The sequence below is a fragment of the Cajanus cajan genome, chromosome 1, assembly GCF_000230855.2.
Source record: "Cajanus cajan strain Asha chromosome 1, NIPB_CcT2T_4, whole genome shotgun sequence".
Lineage (NCBI taxonomy): Eukaryota > Viridiplantae > Streptophyta > Magnoliopsida > Fabales > Fabaceae > Cajanus > Cajanus cajan.
Genome location: NC_138517.1, coordinates 61,236,553 through 61,253,989, shown reverse-complemented (window position 1 = coordinate 61,253,989; position 17,437 = coordinate 61,236,553). Strand labels below are relative to the sequence as shown.

Sequence of the window (17,437 nt, the reverse complement as noted above, 5' to 3'; positions counted from 1 at the left end):
TAAATAGGTCACACGTAACAAGGTATGTCACTGTTCATTCATTACCCTAGAAAATCGTGCCCACACTGACTTAAGCATCGGAGTATCTTTTGCAGGTACCTCCCCCTCCGAAGAATCCACCTAAAGCTCTCGTTCGGTCCTCATATTCCCCTGAAGATTACGAGTGTACCCTCAGGCAGGTACAAAAAGTAAATAATATATTAAGTGATCGTCTGGCATTTAATATTATGGGATGAGTATATCAAAATTAACCAAGCTAGTTGCACGGATTAATGGCTAGGAATTAGCTCATTAGATGTGAAGATTGAAATATAATATAACTAAGCACACGAATTGATGACTAACTGATTATATGTAGGGTGATCGAATGATGACCGAATTTGTGTATGATTACTAGCTCAGGAAATGACCGAGTTGGCGCGCATTTTTTTTTGCGTGTGGCTGCATTGGTGTGTTAATTCTTCAAAATGATTAAACGCGTTTTCGGAATTTAGTCGACCTTAAAACGCGTTTTCGGCGCTAAGAGTGTATGTTGGTGAAGTCTTTCAACCGAATTTAGTAGACCTTAAAACGCGTTTTCGGTGCTAAAGGTGTATGTTGGTGAAGTTGTTAAATCGGAATTTAGTCGACCTTAAAACGCGTTTTCGGCGCTAACGGTGTATGCTGGTGAAGTCGTTAAATAATAATTTAGTCGACCTTAAAATGTGTTTTTGGGCTAAGAGTGTATGCTGGTGAAGTCGTTAAATCGGAATTCAGTCGACCTTAAAACGCGTTTTCGGCGCTAAAAGTGTATGCTAGTGAAGTCATTAAATCGAAATTTAGTTGACCTTAAAACGCATTTTCGGCACTAAGGGTGTATGCTGGTGAAATCGTTAAATCAGAATTTAGTCGACCTTAAAACTCGTTTTTTGCGCTAAGGGTGTATGCTGGTGAAATTACTAAATCATAATTTTTTGGCGCTAAGGGTGTATGCTGGTCAAGTTAAATCGGAATTTAGTCAACCTTAAAACACGTTTTCGGCGCTAAGGGTTTATGCTGGTGAAGTCGTTAAATCGGAATTTAGTTGACCTTTAAACGCGTTTTCGGCGCTAAGGGTGTATGCTGGTGAAGTCGTTAAATCGAAATTTAGTCGACCTTAAAACGCATTTTCAGGGCTAAGGGTGTATGTTGGTGAAGTCGTTAAATTGGAATTTACTCGACCTTAAAACGCGTTTTCGGTGCTAAGGGTGTATGCTGTGAAGTCGTTAAATCGACCTTAAAACGCGTTTTCGGCGCTAAGAGTGTATGCTGGTGAAGTACTTAAATCAGAATTTAGTCGACCTTAAAACGCGTTTTCGACGCTAAGGGTGTATGCTTGTGAAGTCGTTAAATCAGAATTTAGTCGACCGTAAAACGCTTTTTAGGAGCTAAGGGTGTATGCTGGTGAATTCGTTAAATCGAAATTTAGTCGACCTTAAAACGCATTTTCGGAGCTAAGGGTGTATGCTGGTGAAGTCGTTAAATCAAAATTTAGTCGACCTTAAAACGCGTTTTGGGCGCTAAGGGTGTATGCTGGTGAAGTCATTAAATCAGAATTTGTCGACCTTAAAACACGTTTTCAGCGCTAAGGGTGATGGTATTTGATTTGTCAAATACATCATTATTGTATACTCTTTCATATGTATAGCGCAACCCAATCTTTATTTTTTTTTTTCAATTTCTAATTTATTATCCCCCTTACTTATTTTATTTTTCATTTTGGAATCGAAATATCTAATTTAAGTAAAAAAAAATGAACTCTTGATCTTGACGGTGATATAGGTTGTATATGTAAATCCATGCTGGTGAAGTCGTTAAATTTGAATTTAGTCGACCTTAAAACTCATTTTCAGCGCTAAGGATGTATGCTGGTGAAGTTGTTAAATCGGAATTTAGTCGACCTTAAAACGCGTTTTCAGCGCTAAGGGTGTATGCTGGTGAAGTCGTTAAATCAGAATTTAGTCGACCTTAAAACACGCATGATGAACAAGGAACATAAATTGATTTATTTATTTGAAATGTCTCGTTAAAAACCTTCTTGGCCAAAAACTCTTTCACATTCATAATGGGATAAAAAGGCCAAGTGAGGAAAAGAGTGCATTTATTACATAGAAATTTATCTATAACAAAATCATAGACTAGCCGCGTTCTAAGTTCGTGGAATATCACCCCCTTCTAAAGTCTTCAGCCGATATGCTCCTTTTCCAACGACCTCTGAAATGCATAAGGTCCTACCCATTTTGGCGAAAGTTTGTTTGCAAGTTGATTTGGCTGAGCTTTCTTTAGCACTAAGTCTCCCTCTTGAAATGCCCTTGGTTTGATCTTAGAGTTGTATTTCCTTTCTGCACATGCCTTAGCTGCAACTTCCTTAATGTTAGCAACTTCTCGAGTTTCCTATATGAAGTCCAGATCTGCCTGACGTCCCTCATTTGATGAACCCTTTGAAAAAGATGACACGCGGAGGTTGGGCTCAGAAATTTATATTGGAATGACAGCATCAGTCCCATACACCAAGAGAAATGGGGTTTCATGGGTGGATGAATGTGGTGTGGTGTGATAAGACCACAGTACTTGATGTAAGTTATCAACCCATCCAGTTTACACATCACCCAATCTTTTTTTCAACCCTAAGAAGATTACTTTATTAGGTGCCTCAACCTGTCCATTAGACTGAGGATGTTCAACAGACGTAAAGGTCATGCAAATGCCGACCTCCTTGCAAAATTCTTGCACTCGGCTACTTGCAAATTGGGTGCCATTATCTGCCACAATAACACATGGAACCCCATATTGACAAACAAGTTTTTTCCAAATGAAGGATTTGACTTTTTTAGCCGTAATTGTAGCAATTGGTTCTACTTCTACCCACTTTGTAAAATAATCAACAACTACAATGAGAAATTTTAGTTGACGTATTGCTCTTGGAAATGGTCCAAGGAGGTCAATTCCCCATCAATTGAAAGGCCATGGAGATAGGATAGAATGCAAGTTCTCTGCCGGGCCGCGTGCAAGGTTGCGTGCCTTTGACAACTATCACATTTTTTGACAAAATCAACATAGTCTGATCTTAATGTGGGCCAAAAATATCCAGTTCTCAACACTTTATGCATTAATGATCTTCCTCTAATGTGGCTGTAGACCCCTAAAATTGTCCGGGTCGGAAATAAAGCTTGAAGACTCTCGAAGACTGAAGGAAGATCAGCCAGAAGGACTCCTGGAAGGCCCTAGGAGGGTTCTCTGTAGGTCTAGAGGTCTTAGAATAGCTCAAAATAACGAAGTGGAAGGAAAAAGCCCAATACGGCCGTACTGCATTCAATACGGCCGTATTGAAGCTTCAATACGGCCGCAGCGAACTCAATACGGCGTATTGAAGTTTCTGAAACTTCAATACGGCCGTACTGAAATCAATACGCCCGTATTGACACTTCAATGCAGCCGCTGTGAACTCAATACGGGCGCATTGAAATTTCTGAACTTCAATACGGCCGTATTGAACTCAATACGACCGTATTGAAGTTCAAAAATTTCAATACGGCCGTATTGCTCCCGTAGGCCGTATTGCGCCTATTCCCTATAAATATGACGTCAATTGGACGTCATTCCACACTTTTCAACATAGTTTGAACCCTCTCCTTGAGTATTCTGGGGTTTTTGAGCAGTGTTCTGCCCTAGAAATCACTCGGAGAGTTGATCCGACGAAGTTCTTGAGCCCGAGCCATTTTGCTTGAGGATCGAACCTAGTCGAGGGGAAATCTCTTTGATTCCCTTAGTTAAAATTTTGTTCTAGGAGAGCGAGGAGCGGGCTTGTAGAGCGAGGGAACGCCAAAACGCTTCCCAGTTCATTTTTTATAAAAAGCACGCTTCAAGAGGTTTCCCTTCAATCCTTCCTTTTACTGCTTTCTGTGTGCATATTTAAACTGTCATCATGTAGATAGTCAATTCATAATTGTTTAGAATAAATAGGGGTAATTTAGTAATTTTACGCTGTTATTTTAGAAAATAATCTGTCATAGGGAACCCGAAAGGGGCGCCGTGGGGTGCTAACACCTTCCCCACGCGTAACCGACTCCCTTACCCAACTCTGGTTGTAATGGCCAAAGTTGATTTTTAATCAATTGCCTTATCCCTTTTTCCAATGTTTTGAGTAAAACATTGGTGGCGACTCCACGAACCCTCCTTTTACGAAAACCACTAATCCATGGAGGGTCCCGCTTGGGATTAATATGGATTGGTGAGCCTTTTAATAAAATTGCTCGTTTGACGAGGTCTCAGTTTGAGAATAAGTCATTCTAGCAATCCACATTTTCAAACAAATAAAACGAGTCCAACCATCCTTCGCGAATGCCGAAAGCCCGTTTCGGGCCGGTGGCGACAGATGGCGACTCCACTGGGGAAGCTTCGAGAGTCAGTCCCATTTAGTGACAGATTATTTTAACAAATAATAGTTAAAATTACTTCATTACCCCTTGCTTGTATGATAACATGTTTATCTATTTGGCTTTAATAACTGTTGTATGTCTAATTTCCGCAATTGTTTGAAATACAAATTGCACACAAACCTTTGCACACAACAGTTCCCTCTATACCCGGGGGCATGAGTGGTAATCCATAGGGAGTGGATGTTAGTACGGCCGGTTGATGGGTTTATAGGAGCCTATGAGACCGTTGTCGAAAAGCATCACTCAAGGTGATAACCATGAACTTGAGTCCGACGGTGCGTTGGAGCTTTCCATCGACCTACGACAAGAGGAATTGGGTCCCTATAATGGGGGCACCTTGGGGGCCTTTGACCAAGTGAGAACAGTTAGATCCTCCTTGAATATGCACTTTTCTGCAGGAGACCCCTACCTCGTAATTTGCTCGTGACTGTTCGTGGATGAGTGAATTGTTTGTGCATTGACTATATGACATTGTATGAGCATACATTTGCATTTGTTAAACAAACAACATCCCTATTCTATTTAAATAAAAAGAATAAATAGAAATGAAGATCTTCTAGTACATGGTGTTAACATCTACCCTCATTTGCATTCATATAGGTAGTTTCCCTTTTCACCCAAAAAATACAAAAATATACAAAATATTCAAAAGAAAAAATATATATTTATCCCAAACCAAGCAATATCATGCATCATATTAGGAAAATCCCGAAAACATGATAATGCTTAGTTCAAATAAACACTATGCATGCATATTCATCTTCATCATCTCATATCATGCATTGTATTGTAGATTATGGAGAGATCTAGGGAGGTGCATGGGCAGTTGAAGAAAGTGGACTTCTTATTGTACCGTGCCGAGAGGTTGGATCACCTCTGTACCTTGATGCCACGAGAGGCTCGTTTGGAATTTGAGAAATCCTATGGACGAGTTCTCGACTTGATGAAGATCTGTGTGGATCCAGCCTTTCTGAGAGCCTTGGTCCATTTTTGGAGTCTCGAGTTGCACTGTTTCGAGTTCCCCCAGTTTGACCTAGTTCCTACTCTCGAGGAGTACGAGCTCATGCTACGATGGCCCAAATCAGCTGGGGTCTATATCTTTCATGATAACCATGTGGCCGTGGAGAGAGTTGCCACTCAGGTCAAATTACCATCACGATCAGCTGCCTTAGTGGGGAACGACAATGTTAAAGGTTGGAAGCTTGCTATGATTGAAGACCACCTTTCTTCCTTGGCTGGTGAGGGAGATTGGTTAGCTTTCAACAAGACTCTAGCATTAGCTGTATTTGGGATGATCCTTTTCCCCTTCTACGCTAACACAGTGGACCATGCTGCAATGGACGCTTTCTTCGCTTGGGACGTACACATGAAGAGTCCCGTGCCTGCCATTCTTGCCGACACCTTGCTCTCTGTTCATTTGTCTCAACAGAAGCAAGGGAAAACCATTCGATGCTGCACCTCCTTGCTGTATGTATGGGGCATTACACACTTCTATGCTTCTAGTCATATGGGGACCTTGCCCGATCCATTGAGGAGTTTCTCCAAGATCCCCGTACGCCGCCTATATGCTTCCGAGTGGAAAGAAGAAATGGAACAGTGGAACATTAATCACTTCACATGGGTTTGCCCTTGGTTCCATCCGAGCCATATATTGACGAGATGCGGCAGTTATCCAAGCATACCATTGATGGGCCTCAGAGGTTGCATAGCCTACTCGCCTAAATTGGTTATGAGACAGCTAATGAGGACCCAAATTATTCCTACTAAAGAGGAACTTGGAGGGTCGTGTTTCTCCTATGATTCCGAACATCAAAGGGATATGCACTCCGTCATAAGAGCGTGGGAGAGACCAACCTATGAGGGAGATCTCGAACTTGGAAAGCCTCGGGTATCCGTCTCCATTGATTATGAGGAATGGAGGAGCAAGAGGGGGGTGCCTCAACCATCCACTTCTTGTGCAACCACAGCAACAAGGAAGGCATTGCAAGAACAAGTCGACGCCTTGACCAAAAAGCTGGAAATTATGGGAGCTCAAATGAGAGTTCTTGAAGAGAAAAATGAAGAATCCAGTTTTACTATTGACGGTCTTCAAAGGCAATGCAAGAAGAAAGACCACGAGATAGAGCGGCTCAAGGATGAGTGTGCTAACCTCTATGAGGAGACTACTCGGGCATCCAAAATGCAAAAAATTGAACCGAGTAGTCAACTCCAAGAAGTCAACGCAAAGATAGCGCATCTGGAAGCCGAACGTGCAAAGCAGGCACAGTTGATCAGGGACATGCAAGAGGACTTGCTATCGACTCGATCCGACGCACAGAAATGGCGGGAAGTCGCTCAACGACAAGCCGCAAACCTTTCCGACTTCCGCAAAAAGGAAAGGGAAGGATTGGCACGAATGGCTAAACTCCAAGAGGAGAAAGATCGAGCCGAAGACGAGCTGAACGAGCTGCAGGCCATGATCAACTATCACACTCAGAAAGCGAAGGAGGCTCAGAAGACTTGTGATGATATGAGCCAAGCCGTCCGCTTGCAAGTTGAAGCAATGGCACGCCATGTTGAGGAAGCCGAAGAAGAATGGCAACGACGTATGAACCCGCCTGTGGGTTTCTACCGGCTTTTCTCTTTTTGTAAAAAATTGCTTCAAAGCATTGTATAAAAAGTTGTGCACTTTCTTCAATGAATAAAATCGAATTCTTGAGATTTATCGCCTTTGCATCTCATTAGTCATTCATTTTGCATTTATCTCTCCTAGTAATTAATAATAAAGATTAATAAAAAGAAAGAATTAATCGATGTGTATGTTCAGAATGGATCGCACGCCATTTGTGATAAAATGCAAACCAACAACTATGCAAAGCGAACACACGACGACGCCATTGTTGGTAGTCAAGATAAAAAAAGGGGAAGGCCCCACGCCGTTAAGGATTGTCGCTCCAAGACCTTTCCCTTACGAATCAAATAAGGCTGTGCCATGGATATACGACATCCATACTTCTACCGGCAGTGATATCTCCAACATCGCTGGACTTGGGGGCATGACTAGGAGTGGCAGGATCTACACTCCCGAAGATCTGTACGATAAAGCTCCCAAGAATAAAGGAAAAGAAAAGGAGAAAACCGAGGAAGATAGAGAATCCGAGGAGGAGACTGATGAGCTGTTAAAATTCATCAAACAAAGCGAGTACTCCATTGTGGATCAACTTCACAAGACACCAGCAAAGATCACTTTGTTGTCATTGATCCTAAGCTCCGAACCGCATCGGCAAGCTCTGTTGAAGGTCTTGAACGAGGCATATGTGTCGCATACCATCTCCCAAGACAAGTTTGAGGGAATTGTTAGCCACATCACGGCTAATGACCACCTCACTTTCACCGATGAAGAAATCCCCGCCGAGGGATCTAATCACAACAAACCCTTGCACATCTCTGTAAAGTGCAAGGAGTACCACATCGCAAAAGTCTTGGTGGATAACGGATCTTCCTTGAATGTGATGCCCAAAAGAACTCTTGATCAAGTGGCAATCAAGGGAGTCCAAATGCGCCCGAGCAACATGATCGTTCGAGCTTTCGACGGTTCTAAGAGAGAAGTGGTGGGAGAAGTCAATCTTCCGATCCAAATTGGACCTACCATCTTCAACGTCGAATTCCAAGTGATGGATATTACTCCTGCATACAGCTGTCTCCTAGGCCGACCTTGGATTCATGATGCGAAAGCTGTGCCCTCTACGCTCCACCAAAAAGTCAAATTCATTGTGGGTGACAAACTGGTGACTGTACAAGCTGAAGATGACATACTCATCAGCAAGCCATCCAACATACCTTATGTGGATGCAACAGAGGAAGCTTTGGAAACCGCCTTCCAAGCATTGGAAATTGCCAATGTTGAAACGTTTCCCCGAGAAATGAGGAAGGTAGCCCATATGCTCACAAAGAACGGATACTTGCCAGGACAAGGATTGGGCAAGTACTCCCAAGGAATCCCGGAGCTACCTATTATCAAGGACAATCCGGGGAAACAAGGGTTAGGATACAACCCTGTTAAAGATCAAAGAACGAAGAGGAATCAAGATCCTTCTCAACGTTCTTTAAGCCAGATCTTTAAGAAGGCTGGTTCACAAACGTCAAGGCCGGTCGTCGTCATCAAGTGTCCTTTTCCTTCTAATAGGGATGTGTAAATTCAGTGACTATTAGAGATCACTCCTTGGGGACAGCCCGACCCCCAAGCCTCGATAGGGCACATGTTTCCATTATGATTATAATAAAATCATTCTTCATTAATTCTTTATTGCTTCTTTTCTCGCTTGCAATAAAATTCTAGACCACATTATTTTAACCCTGTTTGAATAAACATGAATGAGGTTAAAATCATCTTAATAATAATAAACCCACATCATTTTTATGTGGAAGTGTGTGTGTCAACTTGGAGCACCTTTTCTTGGCCTCAATAAGTGCCATCATGGATAAAGAAATCCTAAAGAGCAAAAGACCCGCTAGGAATCCCACAAAAGGGTGACCTAGGCAAAAGTTAGGGTTACAAAATAAGACCAAAAGACCCGCTAGGAATCCCACAAAAGGGTGACCTAGGCAAAAGTTAGGGTTACAAAAACCCGCTAGGAATCCCACGAAAAGGGTGACCTAGGCAAAAATTAGGGTTACAAAATAATGAACAAAAACAAAAGCCCGCTAAGACATCACAAATGGGTGTTTTAGGCAAAAGTAAGGGTCATCAAAAAGAAAAAGAATAATAATAAATCCATGATGGTACCATCAATTGAATTCAACAAGGGGCTCAAGAAAAGCTATCCAAGTTGTCAAAGCACAATCATTAATAACAAAGATGTGCTTAACTTCATAAGTGTTTAATCGAACAAGCCTAAACACTTAAGCCTACCATTGGCCCGCCATTCTTACAAAATCCATTTTTCAAAAATAAAACAATCCCCTCTAAAACACAAACTTTTGAAAAATATATCTTTTCCTTCTTTTCTCTCTTGTCCCAACGATTTTTGAATAATCTAGTGGAAACATGGAGATATAGTGGTCAATAGGAGGGTTGACACATCTTCTAAAGGAAGGGAAGGATTATTTGGTTGATGATGCCAAATCCCAAAATCAAATACGCATCATTCCTCGGTTACAGAAATCGGCAGAACACAGCTCGTCTAGAGGAATGGCAAAAATCCAAACAGAAGAACGCATCGATTAATTCTTTTGAAAAAATGAATCAAATAGAATTAGGTGCATCATATACTGCATACATGCATACAGATGATAGGTGTACTGGAAGATCACTTATTCTCTGTTTATAAAAAAAAAAAAAAAAAAAAAAAAAAAAAAAAAAAAAAAAAAAAAAAAATGAAAATCAATGCGCCCGTATTGAGTTTAATACGGGCGTATCAAGGTAAACGTTGAAGCAATGTTTCGTATTCAATACGGCGTATTAAACACAATACGGGCGTATTGACGCTCAATACGGCCGTATTCCATTCAATACAGGCCGTATTGATTGCCACATTTGTGCAGTAACGGTAAAGCCAATACGGCCGTATTATATTCAATACGGCCGTACTGGCGAAAACTTTTCTATAAATAAGCCTTCCCCCCTCTCATTTTTGCATACCAATCTTCATTCCCTGCATATTTTGTTTGTGAGTGCACCCTAGATAGCTTCTCAGAAATGGCAGAGTCATCCCGAAAAAGACAGAGAGCCCCAGCTCGACGTGAGATGACAGACCGACACAGGCAACGGCTGGAGCTCATAGAGACGTTCAACTTCGAGCCGTCAAGGGTGCTTGACTTTGACCTTCTCCGAGCAGTGGGCTTGGAGGATGACGTCAAGGGTTACTTCGGCAGCATAGGATGGGGATTTCTCCTTGATCCCCCTTCTCAGCTGTACTTGACAGCCACGAAGGAGTTCCTGGCCTCCGTCGGTATTACTGAGTCGACGAACAGTTATGGGGAAGATGTCTGCTCGGTTGATTTCTGGATGAATCAGGGGTACCGCTCCTTGACTTTGGACGAATTCAATGTCCAGGCGGGATTTTTCAGCCGCACTGATCAGCTGGAATTTCGTGATGCCATATGCGAGTGGCCTGATCAGTGGACTCCGGTTGACATGTGGAGATTGCTCACTGGCCGAGAGGATTACCATTCAGGGGTAAAGGGCTCCCGGCTTCCAACCGCTCTTCGGATCTGCCACAAGATCCTTACTAGTACTATCCACGGCAGGTCCAAGAGCCCCGAGTCGATTACTCGTCCGGACCTGCTGGCATTATATTGCATGGCCACCGGACGGAAGGCCAACCCGGGATATTTCTTCCTCGAGCATGTGAAGAAGCTGGGGGCGCGAGAGGGAGGAGGATCTAGACAGGGGTATATCCTGGTCGCCCCACTCCTTTCACAGCTGGCGGAGACATGGGGATGCCCCGACGGTGAAGAGCCAAGGGCGCTGGCGCCAAAGCTGATCGGTGCTACCACTTTGATTAGTATGAGGATCATTACTAGATCAGCTGGAGGGTTTGTACGAGTAGATGGCCCCGATGCCTATGCTGACATCCTCAATGACCTCGACTTTGAGGGCGATGGCAGCCCACAACCAGAGACCGGCACTTCGCAGTCGGATAGGGCCTACTTTGATGCCCGCTTTGACGCTTTACAGCAAAGCATCGATACTCGATTCGATGCTTTTCAGCATAGCATCGGCACATGGCAGCAGAGTACAGATGCCCGACTAGATACCCTGGTGCAAGGGTTCGACAACCTCTCCATCTGGATGCATCGCCGCTTCCCGGACTCGCCACAGGACCCGCCAGCAGAGGAGTGAAGACTGGCTTCTGTTTTAGTGCTTTTTCATGTACTAGTTTGGATGGGCTTAGCCCCATTTCTCAAATTTTTCTTGTACAAATTCACTTTTAGTAATGAAATTTGCCACTTTTGAATTCAAAATTCTCTAGCAATTTAAATTCTGTACAGCAAAAGCCAAAAACATAGAAAAGGCAAAATACAGAAAAAGCCGAAAATAAAAAAAGCAAGGATACAGAAAATCCAACAAACAGTTTGTACAGAATAACTAAGCCTGGAGAGGCTTACCAAAATACTCCTCATCCTCCATATCAAAGAATAACTGAGCCTGGAGAGGCTCGCAGAAATAATACTCCCCAGAGGGAACCTCAACTCATGCTCTTGGACTCAAAATCCCCAGCAAGAGCTATCAAAGCAAGATCGACGACATCCTCAATGGAAGTACGATCACCCAAGCAGAATATCCAAGTCAAAGGACTTAAACTTCCTCAGTGAAGATAGCTCTCCAACTCGAGTGTCGAGTGAGGCTAAGCCTGTAGAGGCTTCCTAAATAATACTCTGGGATATATAAGATCCCCAAATCCCCAGTCGCCTACTCAAGAGGCATCCCTGCAGAAGGAGAAGAAAATAAAAATCAATAATCACTCCCCAAGTGGAATTTGGCTCTCAGCCAATCATTGAACGTCAAGCTGATACGCCCAACAGAAGAGGCTAATCAAAATCAACGACAAAATCCCCCAGTGGATAACAGCCTACACAGAGGCAGCAAAATCAAAAAACCAAAAGAGACACCCGAACAAGGATAACCGGGATACTCCACCAACGTCGAAAGGACGTCAGCCAATCATAAGGCACCGCTCACATCAGAAAGAGCATCTTTGTGTCTACACCCCAAAGGAATCAAAAATTCCCCAGTGGGCACCAACTACGCAATGGAAAGTTGGGACACAAGAACCTATGAGTAACTGCACATCCCCTAGACGGATCCCTGCGTTATCCAGCCCTTAGTGGCACAAAGTCAAAAAACAACCGTCGAAGCAGCATCGTGGACTGTGGAGACAAAATCATCACGCATCCCTGGAAAGGAGATATTCACGCTACCCCGTCGTCACAAACACGGAGGTATGCAGCTTCCGGCTCGGACAATGAGCGAAGCTATCTCTGGAAAAGGGGTACTCACCGCTTACCGTTGTCATAAGGGTACTTAGCTTCCGGCTCGAACAAAGAGTGAAGTTAAGCCTGGAGAGACGGTACTCACAGCTTCCAGCTTGGGCAACAAGCAAAGCAAGGCCTGGAGAGGCAAAACTCATACTGCTCACCGTCGTCACAAAGGTGCTTAGCTTCCGGCTCGAACAAAGAGTGAAGTTAAGCCTGGAGAGACGGTACTTACAGCTTCCAGCTTGGGCAACAAGCAAAGCAAGGCCTGGAGAGGCAAAACTCACACCGCTCACCGTCGTCACAAAGGTACTTAGCTTCCGGCTCGAACAAAGAGTGAAGCTAAGCCTGGAGAGGCGGTACTCAACCATCAGCGTCATCAGAGGTGCGTTGATGTCCAACTTCCAGCTCGAGCGTCGAGTGAAGTTGACCTTGGAGAAGGTAAACTCAGCTACCGAGGATGTCAGAAGCGCCGAGGTATGCACCCACCTGGAGAGGCTACTCAACATTTTCCTACCGGAAGACGCTACAAGTCAGAAGGTCGGCACAATACCCGGACAATTGGGTCAACTCCTTTACTTGTCAGCCGATACACCAAGAGGCCGTCCGACTAAGTAAAGGGGGGGGCAGCTGTAGACCCCTAAAATTGTCCGGGTCGGAAATAAAGCTTGAAGACTCTCGAAGACTGAAGGAAGATCAGCCAGAAGGACTCCTGGAAGGCCCTAGGAGGGTTCTCTGTAGGTCTAGAGGTCTTAGAATAGCTCAAAATAACGAAGTGGAAGGAAAAAGCCCAATACGGCCGTACTGCATTCAATACGGCCGTATTGAAGCTTCAATACGGCCGCAGCGAACTCAATACGGCGTATTGAAGTTTCTGAAACTTCAATACGGCCGTACTGAAATCAATACGCCCGTATTGACACTTCAATGCAGCCGCTGTGAACTCAATACGGGCGCATTGAAATTTCTGAACTTCAATACGGCCGTATTGAACTCAATACGACCGTATTGAAGTTCAAAAATTTCAATACGGCCGTATTGCTCCCGTAGGCCGTATTGCGCCTATTCCCTATAAATATGACGTCAATTGGACGTCATTCCACACTTTTCAACATAGTTTGAACCCTCTCCTTGAGTATTCTGGGGTTTTTGAGCAGTGTTCTGCCCTAGAAATCACTCGGAGAGTTGATCCGACGAAGTTCTTGAGCCCGAGCCATTTTGCTTGAGGATCGAACCTAGTCGAGGGGAAATCTCTTTGATTCCCTTAGTTAAAATTTTGTTCTAGGAGAGCGAGGAGCGGGCTTGTAGAGCGAGGGAACGCCAAAACGCTTCCCAGTTCATTTTTTATAAAAAGCACGCTTCAAGAGGTTTCCCTTCAATCCTTCCTTTTACTGCTTTCTGTGTGCATATTTAAACTGTCATCATGTAGATAGTCAATTCATAATTGTTTAGAATAAATAGGGGTAATTTAGTAATTTTACGCTGTTATTTTAGAAAATAATCTGTCATAGGGAACCCGAAAGGGGCGCCGTGGGGTGCTAACACCTTCCCCACGCGTAACCGACTCCCTTACCCAACTCTGGTTGTAATGGCCAAAGTTGATTTTTAATCAATTGCCTTATCCCTTTTTCCAATGTTTTGAGTAAAACATTGGTGGCGACTCCACGAACCCTCCTTTTACGAAAACCACTAATCCATGGAGGGTCCCGCTTGGGATTAATATGGATTGGTGAGCCTTTTAATAAAATTGCTCGTTTGACGAGGTCTCAGTTTGAGAATAAGTCATTCTAGCAATCCACATTTTCAAACAAATAAAACGAGTCCAACCATCCTTCGCGAATGCCGAAAGCCCGTTTCGGGCCGGTGGCGACAGTGGCTTCCACAAACTCCCTCGTGTATTTCAGCAATTACTCGAGACGCTTGAACTGGGGATAAACATCTCAACAGGGGAGTACTGAAACCTCTCTTGTAGAGTTTTCTCCTTAATATGGTATACCTAGCTAAATCTTTACTTAACATTCTAGCTACACGAGCATCTGTCGGGAGTTTACCTTCTTCCAAAAATGCGATTATGGGACCCATCCATGAGTCTTGCTCATCTTGCACAAACATTATCTCCCCTTCACCTACATATATGCTTGGCTTCTTTAGAGTCGCCTATATCACAGATCGGCTATTTCCCGGTCTCTTTGTACTCGCCAATTTGGAGAGTAAATCAACACGAAAATTTTGCTCTCTAGGTACATGGACAAGAGAAAATTTGGTGAATAAAGAAGCCACTGTTCTAACCTTTTCCAAATATTGAGCTAATTGTGGGTCCTTTGCTTGAAAGTTCCCAATGACTTGTCCTGTCACCAATTGAGAATCACTTTTAGCATCTAAATTCGTCACACCCATTTCTTGTGCCAACACCATTCCAGCTAACAAAGCTTCATATTTTGCCTGGTTATTGCTCGCCTTGAACTCAAACATCAATGATTGTTCGATGAGAACCCCTTCTGGACCTTCGAGAATAATACCAGCCCCACTTCCTTTAACATTGGATGACCTATCCACAGATAGGACCCATGTTGTCTCCTTATCAACTCCTTGCTCAATCGGATTGGTTAGTTCAAGGATGAAATCAACCAAAGCTTGACTTTTTATTAGACCTCTCATCTCATATTGTAATCCATATTCGGATAATTCAATTTCCCATTTCATCATCCGTCCTGCTAGATCGGGTTTATGAAGGACTTGTCGTACTAGATGATCTGTTCGAACTACCACTTGATATGACTGGAAGTAATGTCTCAATTTTCGAGTCGTAACCAAGATGGCTAAAGCCACCTTCTTTATTTTGTTGTATCGTATTTCCGCGCCTTGAAACACTTTACTTACAAAATAAATGAGTCTTTGGTCTTTATTTTTCACATCTTGAACTAGTGCAGTGCTCATTGCTTGGTCAAATACTGCTACATATAGTAGAAGTGGGTATCCCTCAATCGGTTTGGATAGAACGGGGGGGCTTCCGAGACATTCTTTTAAACAACAAAAAGCTTTTTCACATTCTTTTGTCCACCTAAAATTTTCATTCTTTTTGAGACACTGGAAAAAAGGAATAGCCTTGTCTGCTATTCGAGCCACAAAACGAGAAAGAGATATGATTCTCTTTGTTAATTGTTGTACTTCTTTGACGTTTTGTGGGATTCACATGTTGATCACTGCCGAGCATCTTTCTGGGTTAGCCTCTATTCCTCTATGAAACAATAAAAATCCTAGAAACTTACCTGCTTTTACCTCAAATGAACACTTATCTGGATTAAGTTTCAGGTGATACTTGTTGATTGTGTCGAAGAGTTCTTAGAGATCAACAACCTGTGATTGTCCAGAATCCGACTTCACCACTATATCGTCTACATACGCTTCTACATTTCTTCCTATCATGTTAACCAGAATCCTGTCCATCAATCGTTGATATGTTGCACTTGCATTTTTTAAACCAAACGGCATGACTCTAAAGCATTCTCACTAGTATACCTCTTGTTTTGTGGAATTATTTGGAAGCAATTTTAGTTCTTTAATTTCGAGATTATTACATGTTTAAAAGGCATTAAACTCCTGTACAAAAAGAAAAAGAAAAAGGGTAAAAGAAGTTACAAAAAGATTCATAAAGAAAGAGTACAAGAAAAAGCCAAGGAGTATAAATTTTGTGTGAAATTGCTTTATGATTTTGGTTTGCTTGCCTTGTAAATTTTCTGTCCAGCCACATATTGATTGTTTGAGTCTTATTTTATTTTGTAATCTTAGCTTTTAATTTTGTAATCCACTCTAGAGCCATTGATAGGAGACTCCTTTGAGTGCTTGCTTCATTGGTGCCTTATTTGTTGTCTGTCTTTCATTGGAACTCTTTCTAGTCTTGTCTCTTTAATTCTACCACTTGGTGTATCTTTTCCTAATTGTGCTTTTTCAGTTTTTCCTATATAACTCCATCAACTTAAGGTGTGTTGAGTGCCTCTTTGAAGGTGTGGAAAGCCAAGTACAAGGATATCATCTTGAAGTGTTTGTGGAAGCCTATGAGATTTCTATTCTCTTTGGTGGAAAACTATTGGTGGGAGACAAACACCTAGGAATAACCAACATCAAGGTTATTCCTAAGAGAGGAGAGATACACTTGGAGAGGTTGCTGCACTTGGGAGAAACTTGGAAAAGGACACAACAACAATTTTTTAGAAAGTTTGTAAAAAAAACTAGTGACTAGTTTAGAGACAGAAATTTTTGTTTAAAAAATTTTCCTTGTTAAATCCATCTCTAAATTTGTCACTACTTTAGTGGCTGAATTTTGATTTCTAAAATTTGGTGCAGCCACTACATTTCACTTAGTGTGAACTTGCATTTCATTTGGTGTGAATTTACATTTTATTTGGTGTAAATTTGCATTTCATTTGGTGTAAATTTGCATTTCATTTCTTGTAAATTTTAATTTTTCTCATTTTTGTACAAGGCCTTTATTAGGAGTGTCTTGGAGTGCCTTTGGTGTAACTCCATCTCTCATTATTGTTTTCAAATAGGTAAAAACGTTTAGTGCTTGTGAGAGTGGTCCTTGGAAGTCTTTGGTACTTTCCAAGCTCTCATCTAGGTTTACTTGCCTTAAATGCCTAGTTTATGTTTTCTTGTCTTTAAGTTTTCATGCAATTTAGGTTTTCATGTAATTTATGTTTTAAGCAATTTATGTTTTCAACAATTTAAGTTTTCAAGCAATTTATGTTTTCATGCCATTTATGTTTTCAAGCAATTTATGATTTAAAGTCTTGATTACATTGCTTAATTGTACACACTAGGCACTTGCTTGTTATTTTTCTTTTGAAAAGAACTTTGTGAAAACATTTTGTGAAAGGCAAAGTACAAAGGGGTTTAGAGATTTCTACTTGAAGAGGCTTGGTTATTAAGTGGCTCTTTAGTAGCTCACCTCCGTCCAAAGTTCAATTTGTACTCTTAGACCTCCAAGTGCCAAGTCTAGCACTTCAAAACTATTATTTTCTTTA

General features: G+C 42.2%; 1 protein-coding gene across 3 annotated transcripts in view; it reads left to right on the top strand.

Moving 5' to 3' along the window:
* The window catches only part of LOC109792801 (maltase-glucoamylase, intestinal protein), a 30,001-nt gene extending 13,154 nt beyond the window's left edge, over positions 1–16,847 (top strand). For 2 of the 3 annotated variants that reach the window (XM_083061313.1, XM_083061309.1), the window contains exon 4: positions 16,366–16,847. In XM_083061313.1, coding sequence (XP_082917439.1) covers positions 16,366–16,653 — 288 coding nt within the window. In that variant the 3' untranslated portion in view covers positions 16,654–16,847. The remainder of the gene's footprint in view (positions 1–16,365) is intronic. The other variant, XM_083061318.1, reaches the window with a different exon arrangement.
* Positions 16,848–17,437: the final 590 nt, after the last annotated feature.